Raw genomic sequence first — 12,785 nt, 5'->3', positions numbered from 1 at the left:
TTTTTTTTTTTTTTTTTTGCAAAAGTAGGGGAGGGGGGTAAAAAAAAAATGCTGCACTGTGCGGCGAGGCCGGTGAGTGAGCGGCGCGGAGCCAATCAGAGCTCGCCGTTCCGAAAGTTGCCTTTTATGGCTCGAGTGGCCGCTGTGGCGTCCTATAAAACCCGGCGGCGCAACGCGCAGCCACTGTCGAGTCCGCGTCTACCCGCGAGCGCAGGCCTTTCACAGCTCTTTCTCCGCCGCTCCACACCCGCCACCAGGTAAGCAGGGACACCAGGCCCAGCCAGCTACAGATCTCCCGTGCGCAGTCACCTCGGGGCAGGGTCGTGGGAGACACTCAGGACGGACATCGGGCAAGGGTGGAGGGTGGTGTCCGGCCGCGGAACGGACACTTGCACATCCAACTTTCCGCCCAGGGTGGCGGCCCTTTGCGGCCGCATTGCCACGGTGTAGACACTGCTGGACCGGCTCTGGCTCAGAGCACGCGGCTTGGGGACCCACTAGGGTCGCAGTGTGGGCGCTAGGAGAACTGATGCGGCTCTTGGGGGTTGAGCCCTCTCTGCCCACCTTGAGGGGGACACAGTGTTGGCAACCAAACGCTACGATCACGCCTTGGTGATCCAGGAGTCTTTGTCCAAACCGGTTTGCCCATTTGGCTCGCCGGGCTGGCTGGCTGGCGGGCGCGGCGGGGCCGGCTCGGCCGGGTGGGGGCTGGGACGCCACTGCGCTTGCGCGCTATGTCTCTGGGTATTGGGGCGCGTGCACGCTGGGGAGGGAGCCCTTCCTCTTCCCCCCCCTTCCAAGTTAAACTTGGGCGTGCGTATTGAGACTTGGAGCGCGGCCACCCGGGGCTGGGCGAGGGCGGGGCCGTTGTCCGGAAGGGGCGGGGCCGCAGCGGCATCGGGGTGCCCGCTCGCGCTTCCTGCTGGGTGTGGTCGCCTCCCGCGCACTCCAGCCGCCCGCCGGCGGGGCGGAGGCGGGGCTTGCGCCCGTTTGGGGAGAGGGCGGAGGCCTGGCTTCCTGCCGTGGGGCCGCCTCCGGACCAACGTTTGCCTTTTATGGTAATAAAGCGGCCGGCCTGGGCTTCCTTTGTCCCCCGAGCTTGGGCGCACGCCCCCTGGCGGCCCGAGGCCGCTGCGTGCCGGAAGTGGGCAGGGCAGCGGCAGCTGTGCTTGGTGGCCCCGCGGTGACCGTGGCTCTCTTTTGTGCTTTGATAGTTCGCCATGGATGACGATATCGCTGCGCTCGTTGTCGACAACGGCTCCGGCATGTGCAAAGCCGGCTTCGCGGGCGACGATGCTCCCCGGGCCGTCTTCCCCTCCATTGTGGGCCGCCCTAGGCACCAGGTAGGTGACCCTTCCTTTTGCGGGTGGCGATGCTGGGGTTTTCCAGGTGGGAGGTGGCCGTACTGAGAGCACCGTTCCCCTCCGCAGGGCGTGATGGTGGGCATGGGCCAGAAGGACTCCTACGTGGGCGACGAGGCCCAGAGCAAGAGAGGCATTCTGACCCTGAAGTACCCTATTGAACACGGCATTGTCACCAACTGGGACGACATGGAGAAGATCTGGCACCACACCTTCTACAACGAGCTGCGTGTGGCCCCCGAGGAGCACCCTGTGCTGCTCACCGAGGCCCCTCTGAACCCCAAGGCCAACCGTGAAAAGATGACCCAGGTCAGCAGCCCCTGTGGCCACCTCCGCCTTGGCCAACTTCTCAGCCACGCCCTTTCTCAATTGTCTTTCTTCTGCCATTCTCCCATAGGACTCTCTTCTATGAGCTGAGTCTTCTCCCTTGGAACTTTGCAGTTTCTGCTCTTTCCCGATGAGGTCTTTTTTTTTCTCTCGATGGCCTTTCTGACTAGGTGTTTAAAACCCTACAGTGCTGTGGGTGTAGGTACTAACAATGGCTCGTGTGGCAAAGCTAATGAGGCTGGTGATCAGTGCCTGGAGTGTGTATTCAGTAGATGGCACAGTACGTCTAAATGGAGCCCCTGTCCTGAGACTCCCAGCACACTTAACCTATCTGTGTTCTTGCACTCTGCATGTTCCAAATCTGTCCTGACAATCCCACCTTCTTGGACAAGATTAGTGGCTTTAGGAGCTTGACAAAGCCCCCTTTCTCCCTACAGATCATGTTCGAGACCTTCAACACCCCAGCCATGTACGTAGCCATTCAGGCCGTGCTGTCCCTGTATGCCTCTGGTCGTACCACTGGCATTGTGATGGACTCCGGAGACGGGGTCACCCACACTGTGCCCATCTATGAGGGCTATGCTCTCCCTCATGCCATCCTGCGTCTGGACCTGGCTGGCCGGGACCTGACAGACTACCTCATGAAGATCCTGACCGAGCGTGGCTACAGCTTCACCACCACAGCCGAGAGGGAAATTGTGCGTGACATCAAAGAGAAGCTGTGCTATGTTGCCCTGGACTTCGAGCAAGAGATGGCCACTGCTGCATCCTCTTCCTCCCTGGAGAAGAGCTACGAGCTGCCTGATGGCCAGGTCATCACTATTGGCAACGAGCGGTTCCGTGCCCCTGAGGCTCTCTTCCAGCCTTCCTTCCTGGGTGAGTTGACATGACCTAGTTTCTTCATCTAATGGTGACCAACACTTGAGGCCAGACTATAATAAGTCTACTATCTCACCCTTTCCCCCCAGGTATGGAATCTTCTGGCATCCACGAAACTACATTCAATTCCATCATGAAGTGTGACGTCGACATCCGCAAAGACCTCTATGCCAACACAGTGCTGTCTGGTGGCACCACCATGTACCCAGGCATTGCTGACCGGATGCAGAAGGAGATCACTGCTCTGGCTCCCAGCACCATGAAAATCAAGGTGAGCTAAGTATCCTTAGGCCTGGACCCCTGATGAGGCAGGCCTGTGGTTGGCAGGGTTTGGCTGCAGGTAAGGCAGGTATCCAGAATGCTCACCATCACTGTCTTGCTTTTTCTTCAGATCATTGCTCCTCCCGAGCGCAAGTACTCTGTGTGGATCGGTGGCTCCATCCTGGCCTCCCTGTCCACCTTCCAGCAGATGTGGATTAGCAAGCAGGAGTACGATGAGTCCGGCCCCTCCATCGTGCACCGCAAATGCTTCTAGGCAGACTGTGACTGAGCTGCGTTTTACACCCTTTCTTTGACAAAACCTAACTTGCGCAGAAAAAAAAAAATGAGACATCATTGGCATGGCTTTATTTGTTTTTGTTTTTTTAAATTTTTTTTTAAAGAGTTTGTTTTGTTTTGGCGCTTTTGACTCAGGATTTAAAAACTGGAACGGTGAAGGCGACAGCAGTCGGTTGGAGCAAGCATCCCCCAAAGTTCTACAATGTGGCTGAGGACTTTGATTGTACATTTTTTTTCTTTTTTTTTCTTTTTTTTACCTTTTTTAATAGTCATTCCAAGTATCCATGAGATGGCTACAGGAAGTCCCTCACCCTCCCAAAAGCCACTCCCATTCCGTAGGGGAGGATGGCTGAGTCCAGCCCTGAGTCCACACCGGGGAGGTGACAGCATTGCTTCTGTGTAAATTATGTACTGCAAAAATTTTTTTAAATCTTACGCCTTAATACTTTTGTTTTTTTATTTTTGAATGGTCAGCCATCGTGGCCCTCCTTTTTTTTTTGTCCCCCCAACTTGATGTATGAAGGCTTTGGTCTCCCTGGGAGAGGGTTGAGGTGTTGAGGCAGCCAGGGCTTGCCTGTACACTGACTTGAGACCGGTTTAATAAAAGTGCACACCTTACAAACACTGCTTGTGCTTCTGTGGCTTTGTCTGGAGGAGGGGTTGGGAAGGGTGGGGCTTTGCCTTTAAGGGGACCTGGGGTGGCCTGGGCCTTGCCCATAGTAGTTTTTAGTGGGAGGGCATAGGGACCATGACCTGTGACCACTAGTTCTGTAGACCTAATGTGTCTTAAGGGTGGAGGTTGGGAAATTCTTTTCTGAATTTGGAGACCCATTCCCCCTTGTCATGCTGGGCTCCTGCATCATAAACGCAACCCTGTTTTAGCAGGTTCTGTCTGCTAGAAGCCAAGGGAGGTCCCCTGGGAAGGGGGGTGGGAGAAAGGTAGCTACTGTGTATGGCTGCATTTCTAAGTCCAGACCAGGGCCCGTAGTGCAGGAGACCTTATTTCTGTGTTGGTACACTTGGAGTTGTGCAAGACAGTGGGAGGTTGAAGCAGCTGTGGCTGCCCTTCCTTTACCAGAGCTGTGAGTGACACCAGAAAGTTCAAGGGCAAGACTCCCCAGACCGGGGTATCTTCCTCCTCTTGGGGAAGAGCCTTGAGTTAGGGACCGCCCATGGGGAGTTGCTAATAAAGGAGGGCCTTAACCCTGCCCACTTGTTCACACGGAAAGCCATCTGCCCATCCATTTGCCCATTCATTTGCTACCAACCCGTACATCTAACCGTTCACCCACCCACTTTGACCAAGCAACCACTTGGGTTATAAGGTAGAAGGCAAACGGGATGTACCCCATACACAGTCTCAAGGTTCTGGGCTGCAGAGATGGCTTAGCTCTTAAAGGTTAAAAAATCAAAGACCAAAAATCGAGAGCAGAGGCCATGCTAAATAACACGGAAATAAAATGTGAGATGCGGTTTCACTAGTGTAGACATCAAAATTAACAGCCAGGTGTGGATGCCTGTCATCCCAGCTCTGAGGCGACGTAATGAGACCCTGTCTTAAGGCAATGAATCTCATAAATCTTGTTTCAGAGGTGAAGGCAGGAGGCCATCCCTCCCTACACATTGAGTTTGAGGCCAGCCTGGGTACATGAGACACTGCCTCAAACAAAAATCCCTAAACCAAACCCTAAAACAAACTTACCTCAGTCGAAAACCAAACCTAAGAAATTTAATTTTTTTTCTCCCCCAAATAGGCTGGGCGTGATGGCACACACCTTTAATTCCAGTAGTCTGGAAGCAGAGGTGAGTGGATGTGTGAGTTCGAGGTCAGCCTGGTCTACAGAGTAAGTTCCAGGACAGCCACCACTGCGCACTGAGACCTTGAAAAAGAAACCAAAGGAAAGGTGATAAGAGGCTCATGCAGAGACCCTGGCAGAGAGGCTGAGGAGTGACAAGGCGGACAGTACAGTGTGGATGGAATCTAGGGTTGACTGGGGACAAAGCTGGGAGACAAAGCACTACCTTCAAGACAGGACAGGACGCAGGTTGGTTGCCAAGTCGCCATTTGAGAAATGGGCACACCAGTAGCGGCTGATGCTCCTTCAGTCTTTGCCATTAAAGGATCCAAAGTGTAGCCTCCAAAGTATCCACTGTATCCTCTGGCCCCGCCCCTTGCCTCCCTGCTGTAGCAGGCGAACTGGCTATTCTAGGCCGGGTTCACAACAAAGGCCTGTCACTGTGGGAGCTCCCCCTCCCCGCCAGTGCAGGACTTCACTGGAGAAGTCTATCTCCAACCTCTTTCTGGTCCTCCGGCCTCCAGCTCCTGACTGCTTCCCCTAACCCTCGAGCACTGCAACAACAACAATAATAACAGTAACGATAGCAGCTGTAGCTCAGTTGACAGAGTGCTTGCTGTGCCTACACAAAGCCCTGGATTTGATCCCCAGCAGGAGGATCAGTAGTCCAAGGTCATCCTTGGCTAAGTAGTGAATTAGAGGCTAGCCTGGGCGACTTGAGACCCCTTTCAAAACAAAAAACAAAGGGAAAAAAAAAAAAGCGGGAGTGACTGGTCTGATGGCAGAAGTTTCAGCCCCGGAGCCTTAGCTTTCTAGGAGACTTTGAAGACTTTGCCCTGCAAGAGATAAGAGTCTAGCAAGGCAGAGCTGGTGCACACCTTTAATCTCAGCACTCAGGAGGTAGAGGCAGGCAGACCTCTAAGTTTGAGGCCAGTCTGGTCTACAAAGTGAGTTCCAGGACAATCAGGGCTACACAGAGAAACCCTGTCTTGAAAAACCAAAGAGAGACAGACAGAGAGGGAGGGAAGAAGAGAAGGAGGGAGGAAGGGAGGACAGTAGGGAGGGAGGGAGGAAGGGAGGGAGGTTCTGCTGCTCTGAGCTCTCTCCTTACGCAGTTTCACCTCTGCAGACTCCACCCCTAGGAGTTGCCTCTGGCTTTTTCAGGTCACTGGCTCCCCCGTGAGGCAGCTCTGACCCGAATATTCACCTGTGCCGACTTGAATCCCACTCTCCTCCCACAGGCCACTCAGGTCCTGCCCCTACACAGGTGGGAGGGTTGGAGTTCCGGGTCTTCTTCCATGGAGCCCCATAGAGACAGAGGGAATCCTGCTCGTGATCACACTACTGTTTAAAGGGTGGCCATCTCACCTGCGGAGAAACTGAGGCAGCTCTGGGGAGACAGAGGCAGGGTTTGAACACATGACAGGCTGGGAGAGGGAAGGCTGGAACAGCATCCATTGTCCTAGCACCAGAAGGGCAAGTGTTGGGGCAGAGCTTCGGAAGGGTGATCCTTCCAGGTGCACTGCATCGGGTCAGCTGGCAGTCACCCGAAAGGGACAGGAACCTTCACAGCCCACACCACTGACTGGACTCTTCATTCAGTCATTTACTGCCCAACAAAATGTGTGTGTGTGTGTGTGTGTGTGATGGACAGAGCCTCTTGTAGCACAAGCTGGTAGTAAATTCAGATTTAGCTGAGACTGGTTTGGACAAGATGGTACAGGGCTCTTATTTCAGCTTGTGGGTGGTAGGAAGGAAGTTCAAATTCAACCTTGAGACTCTGTCACAAAAGAGCAGAAAAATAAAACAGACAAAAAACAGGCAAAGTCTCACCGTGTAGTCCTGGATGGCCCACAACTATGAAGATCAGGCCAGCCCCTGTCTGGCAGGCGCTACATTCTCAGCCCCTCACTGGAGGATTCTAGATGAGCATTCTGCCACTAAGCCACATCTCCCACTGGCAAAACTTATTCTTGCTGTTCAGTTCAATTCTATGTGTGACTTGAGTTTATTTAAATTTAAATTTAGTACAATGAATTCAGTTCCTTAGCCACACACACCACATTGCAAGTATGCAATGGCCAGCAGCTGCAGGGCTGGGGCAACCATGAAAAAATGAGTTTGGACACTGTCTTAGGGTTTCTGTTGCTGCGACGAGACACCACAATCAAAAAAAGCAAGTTAGGCAGAAAAGGGTTTATTTGGCTTACTTACGTACTTACTTCCACAGCACTGTTAATTATTAAAGGAAGTCAGAGCAGGAACTCAAACAGGGTAGGAGCTAAGCCAGAGGCCCTGGAAGGGTGCTGCTTACTGCCTTGTTTCCCCTGGCTTGCTCAGCCTGTTTTCTTATAGAACCCAGGACCACCAGGCCAGGGATGGTACCACTCACCATGGGCTGGGCCCTTGTCTGTCAATCACTAATTGAGAAAATGGCTTATAGCTGGATTTCACGGGGGGCATTTCCTCAACTGAGGGTCCTTCCTCTCTGACGATTCGAGCATGTGTCAAGTTGACACAAATCCAGCCAGTACAGACACCCAGATATGTCAAGCTAGACATAGCGCACATCTGTAGTCCCAGCACTGCAAAAGCAGGATGGGATGTAGGTTCAGGGGACTCCCTGGAAGCCCAGGTCGACTGGCAGGGTTTACACACAGCAGCAAACAACAAAGCAAGCCTACCTTGAGCAGGGTGAACTGTGGACCCCACCCCCACCCCATTGTTTTCTGGCCTCCACATGTACACTCATGCATGTACACACGCACACACACACGCGCGCGCACACACACACACATAGAGTGAGTTCTAGGACAGCCAGAGCTACAGACAACAAACAAACCAACAAACCTGTCTTGAAAACCCCCCAAAAACAAATTTAAATTTTATTTATTTCTGTGTAGGGAACAGCATGCCAGGGTGTGGTGTATGTGTGGAGGTCAGAGCACAACTTACGGGAGTTAGTTCAGCCTTTTACCATGTGGGCTGTGGCTGAACTCAGGTCATCAGGCTTGGCAGCAAGCACTTTTATTTGCTGAACCCCCCCCCCAGTATCTATGTTCCCCCATGATTAAAAAAATATCAATTAACTGTGTATGCGCAGTCCTGTGGCAAAGCACTTCCTTAGCTACAGAAATCTGTACCCAGCACTGGGAAAAAGGAATTAATATTCTTTAGAGCAGTTTTTGGCCTCACAGTGAGCTCCAAGGGAAAGCACTGAGAGTTCCCGTGTGATGCCTGTCCTCATCCACCCACAGCCGCCCCCGCTGCCAACATGGGAAAGCTGGGTGCTCCATTTGTTACAAGCGATGAGTCTATCTCCACCCCTCCTTGCTTGCCGGTAGTGCTGAGGCTGCAGCTAGCACCGGAGTTTCCTCTTGATGCTGTACCCCTGTGGGTCTGCACACTTGAACTGACTGCTGTCGTAACTGATAGCACTTGGTCCTGCGGTGAAAACACTCGGGGGGTTGGGCTGGAAGCGATGGCCTTGCAGTTATAAGCACTCTGCTTTAGAAAAGGACTTGGGTTTGAATCCCAACACCCACATGGCAGCTCGCAACTATCTGTGTAACTCCAGTCCCAGAGGATCTGACATCTGTGGGTATGGCATGCGTGTGGTACACAGGTACACATGCAGGCAAGACACTCACACCCACGTGAATGTTTGTTTCTGTGTGTTTATGCACACATATGTGCCAGTGCCTGAGCAGGCCAGAAAAGGGTGTCAGGTCCTCCAAAGCTGGTGTTATAGGTGATTGCAGGTGCTGGGAACCGAACTCAGGTCCTCTGAAGATCAGTACACACCCTTTGTTTATTTGTTTGTTTGTTTTTTGCTTCAAACTCACAGAGATCCACCTGTCTCTGCCTCACAAGTGCAGGGATTAAAGGTATGTGCCACCACCACCAGACAGACAGCACACAGTCTTAATTACTGAGCCATCTCTTTAGCCTCTTGAAAGTAATTTTTTAAATGTTTTATTTATTTATTATATATACAATATTCTGTGTGTCTGCCTGCAGGCCAGAAGAGGGCATAAGATCTCACTTCAGATGGTTGTGAGCCACCATGTGGTTGCTGGGAATTGAACTCAGGATCTTTGGAAGAGCAAATAACCATAAGATAAAGTGGCCTAGGTATAGAGGGGAGGTGGAGGCAGGCGGATCTCTCTGACTTCGAGGCCAGCCTGTTCTACAGCTAATTCCAGGACAGCCATGTCTACACAGTGGGACCTTGTCTTGACGCAAACAAAACAAGGTAGAGTAAGTCAGATGGTGTAGAGAGCTATCGAGAGTTTTAACACAAGTGAGGGGTAAGTTCAGGTAGGATGCCTGAGTGCTGTGACAGGTGGTTTGGAGCGCAGTGTGCAGGGCGAAACGTCAGGAGCTGGATGCGAGCTGGATTGACTGCAATCATTTGTGACCTTCTCGGTGCCTCTCGGCCACGCCCAATATGGCGACAGCACCCGGTCCATTCGGGCGCTAGAGGAAATACGTACATAGGGGCGCCGGAAGTGAGACGCAGCCACGCCCCTTGCTGGGGTTTCTGTGGAGCTGTGGCGGTGCCGGCTTCGAGCATCCCTGCCCTGGCAGGCTGGGGGACTCCGAGGCTGCAGCTCCGGCGGTCAGCTCCGGAGAGGTATGACCCGCGCCTTTCCCGCCCCGGCGGCTGAGGTCCCCTTGGTGCTCCCTGCCGACCCTGGCCTTTCTCCGAGGCCCATTCTTGGCCTCTCCTACCCTTCTCCCAGGCCCCATCCTGTTCCCAGGCTCACAATCCCGATGGTCAGGATGGACATTTTCACTTTGCCTCCTGAGTTTCTAGGCCTTTCCCCCATCTCCCTGGGCGTTGACTCAGCTCTCGCAGCTCTGGGACGTTGTCCTTTCTCTCCTGTTTTCTTGTTTATTTTACTCTGTAGCCCAGACTTGCCTGGAACTCAGTGTGCAGCCCAGACTAGTCATGAATATACAGCACTTGTGTTAACCTCTGTAACGCTGGGATTACAGGTGTGTATCCCCACGCCAGGTTTTATGCCATGCTGAGGATGGAACCAGGGCTTTGTGCATGCTAGGCAAGCACTCTGCCTACTCAGCCACATTCCCAGCCCCCGCTTCGTTTTTTCTGTCAGCGTAAGTGCAGCCCACTTCTTTCTGGAGCCTGATTGTGGTGTGGGGGAGGGTGATAGGGTTTCGGTTTGACCCAAAAACTCTGATCTAGGTCCGCTGGAGAACCCACTGCGTTCTGTTACATGAGCGTACAGTATTTTCTCTGCAGTCAGCAGTACAGGGGAAGGGTGGAGGGTCTGGCTGTTTCCCTATTGCTGCCTGCCCATCTGAGTTTTATATTTGTTCTTTCGTAGGACTCTGCCTGTGGGTGCACTTTATTTTATTAGTGTGTGCGTGTGTATGAGTACTGGCATGTTCACGGCAGGGCACGCATGCAGACTTCAGAGGACCGCTTTCAGGAGTTGGTTTTTGCCTTTCACCTGTTTCGAGTACTTGTTATTAATTATGTGTACGAATGTATAAGTGTGTGTGGGTGGGTGTGTGCACTCGAGTGCAGGTGCCTGAGGAGGACGGAGGGATCACATGCACCTGGAGGTGGGGTTATAATTGGTTATCAGCCCCTCCCCATGTGGATGCTGGGAACCGAACTCAGGTCCTCTGAAGGAGCAGTGGTCGCCTCTAACCACTAAGCCTTCTCTCCAGCTTCTGCTGTCCTCTTTGTTGTTTCCATCATGATGCATGCTCCAGAGTAGCTGCCTTCTGATTCTCCTGTCTCCTACTGTCTGGGGGCCGCTGCATCCAACATTTTATGTGAGTTCTCGGGTTTCAACTCAGGTCATCAGGTTGGTGTGGCTCTGGCTATTATGATGATGATGATGTATATTTGTGTGTGTCTGTTTTGGGGTGTATGAGTATAGTTGCCCACAGAAACCATGTGATTCCCTGGAACTGGGGTTACAGGCAGTCAGGAGCCACTCAACATGGGTGCTGGAAGCTGAACTCTGGTCCTTAGCAAGAACAGTATGCTCTTGTAACCTCTGAGCCATGACAACCTTAGTTTTATGAGAACTCCATAGTGGCCGAGGGAACTGACTTTACACACCTTTACAAATTGGCTTCCACAAGCGCTTATGCACCAACCCGCACACACTTTCTCTCTCTTCCACCGTTTTTTGACTTAACACAGGCCCTTGTGTACCAACACTCTCTCACACACAGACATACACACACACACAATTACATATATAAATGTAAAAAAGAGGGAAAATTCAGTATAATATGCACCTGTGAATATTACTGAGCGCCTTGTGTAAATTTTTGCTCCTGCTCTAGTGGATGTGTCTGGGAAGCAGAGTGGGAGAGGGTAGGCTGTGGCTCAGGGGCCTGTATGCACCAGACGCTGTTCACTGGGAAAGGCTGTAGAGGGCTGGCATGTTGCTTGGCTAGAGTATAAGCTCACCTAGCATGCGTGAAGCCCTGGGTTCCAGTCCCAGCACTGGGTAGACTGGGCCTGGTAGTGCGTTCCTGTGATCCCAGCACTTGGGAGGTAGCGATCAGGAGTCCAGGGCATCCTTGGCCAGTTTGTGGTCAGTTTGGGCTACGTTGAGTCCCTGTCAGGAAGGAAGGTAGGGAGAGAGGGAGGAAGGAAGGGAGTAGAAGTGATTGTTGGGAGCCACGTGTGATGGTACATATGTATATTGCCAGCACCATGTTCTAGCTCAGGCTGGGCTACCTAGTGAGTTCAAGGCCAGCCTGGGCTATATGGCAAGCTGTCTTAAGGGATTTGGTTGATGGTGGCCGTCAGAGGTTCTTTCTCACTGGTGTGTAGTTCTAAGAGGAGATTCTGGGGAACTCTGTGTTCTTCACCCTTGAGTGAAGAGTTAGTAAGATTTTTCTGCTGTGGGGGCAGGATCCTCCTGTTTGTGCATCCCCAGCATTGGGATTCCAGACATATGCCACCTTGTACGGCTCTTTCTGTGTGAGTGCTGGGGATCCAAACTCAGGTCCTCTCCTTGTTCAGCTAGCATCTAATGACTGACTCCCTCCTCCCTCTACTGTCCCCGACTTCCAGGACATGTCCAATGATGATGATGCTGCCCCCACAGCTGCAGAGGCAGCAGGTGACATCCACCTGCTGGGCTTCTCGGATGAGATCCTCCTGCATATCCTGAGCCATGTCCCCAGCACAGACCTGGTTCTCAATGTGCGGCGCACCTGCCGGAAGCTCTCGGTCCTGTGCCTGGACAAGAGCCTGGTGCACACTGTGCTGCTACAGAAGGACTACCAGGTGAGGCAGGCGTGGGCGGGAAGTCGGCGTCAACCAGGGTGCCAGCCTGTGTTTGCCCAGAAGACTGTGTAGCCGGGAATGGTCAGTCACACATTAGGACACAGTGACAGGGCCAGGGTAGAAAAGGGTAGGTGGGTGTCCCACGGCAGGAGGGCATAGAGCCTGTGGATGTAGTGACAGGGATCAGCGGGAGGCCTCCTTCCCCAAAGGTACCCTGGGGTGGAGTTACTGCACCACAGGACAGATTGTAGAAGGTCCTTGTGAAGCGCCACTGGGGGGGGAGGGGGGGAGGGGGGCGCAATTGACGCTGCTGCAGAAGGGCGAGGGGCTGAAGTCTCTGATTAACCTGAGATATGAGCCCACTATGGTAGGATACACATGTAGTCCCAGCACTCAGGAAACTGAGGCAGGATGCTCACAGCTCAGACCAATTCAGTAAGGCCTTGTCTCAAACAAAAACAAATAAACAGCCCGATGTATGTGCCTGATGGCATAGGCCTGTAATCCTACCATTCAGAAGCTGAGACCGGATCTGCAAGTTCAAGGCAATGGCGGTACATGCCTCTAATCTCAGAA

At 52.8% G+C, this 12,785-nt stretch overlaps 2 protein-coding genes across 3 annotated transcripts in view; both read left to right on the top strand.

The window, feature by feature from the left end:
• Positions 1-165: 165 nt before the first annotated feature.
• Actb (actin beta) lies at positions 166-3,750 on the top strand. Of its 2 annotated transcripts, XR_003378825.1 has the most exons (7): positions 166-257; positions 1,215-1,343; positions 1,431-1,670; positions 2,126-2,564; positions 2,657-2,838; positions 2,959-3,458; positions 3,498-3,749. XR_003378825.1 is itself a non-coding variant. In XM_005368002.3 (6 exons), the coding sequence occupies exons 2-6, from the start codon at positions 1,221-1,223 to the stop codon at positions 3,100-3,102; spliced, it is 1,128 nt and encodes a 375-aa protein (XP_005368059.1). In that variant the 5' UTR covers positions 166-257; positions 1,215-1,220; the 3' UTR covers positions 3,103-3,750. The 2 variants fall into 2 exon arrangements, 1 of the variants encoding a protein (XP_005368059.1); XM_005368002.3 differs by having other exon boundaries at positions 2,959-3,750.
• A 5,713-nt stretch (positions 3,751-9,463) lies between these two features.
• The window catches only part of Fbxl18 (F-box and leucine rich repeat protein 18), a 21,275-nt gene continuing 17,953 nt past the window's right edge, over positions 9,464-12,785 (top strand). The window contains exons 1-2 of the mRNA XM_005368001.3: positions 9,464-9,557; positions 11,994-12,209. Coding sequence (XP_005368058.1) covers positions 11,997-12,209 — 213 coding nt within the window. The 5' untranslated portion in view covers positions 9,464-9,557; positions 11,994-11,996. The remainder of the gene's footprint in view (positions 9,558-11,993; positions 12,210-12,785) is intronic.

This window comes from Microtus ochrogaster, unplaced genomic scaffold (genome assembly GCF_000317375.1).
Source record: "Microtus ochrogaster isolate Prairie Vole_2 unplaced genomic scaffold, MicOch1.0 UNK27, whole genome shotgun sequence".
Lineage (NCBI taxonomy): Eukaryota > Metazoa > Chordata > Mammalia > Rodentia > Cricetidae > Microtus > Microtus ochrogaster.
This window is presented reverse-complemented; position numbering and strand designations above follow the sequence as displayed.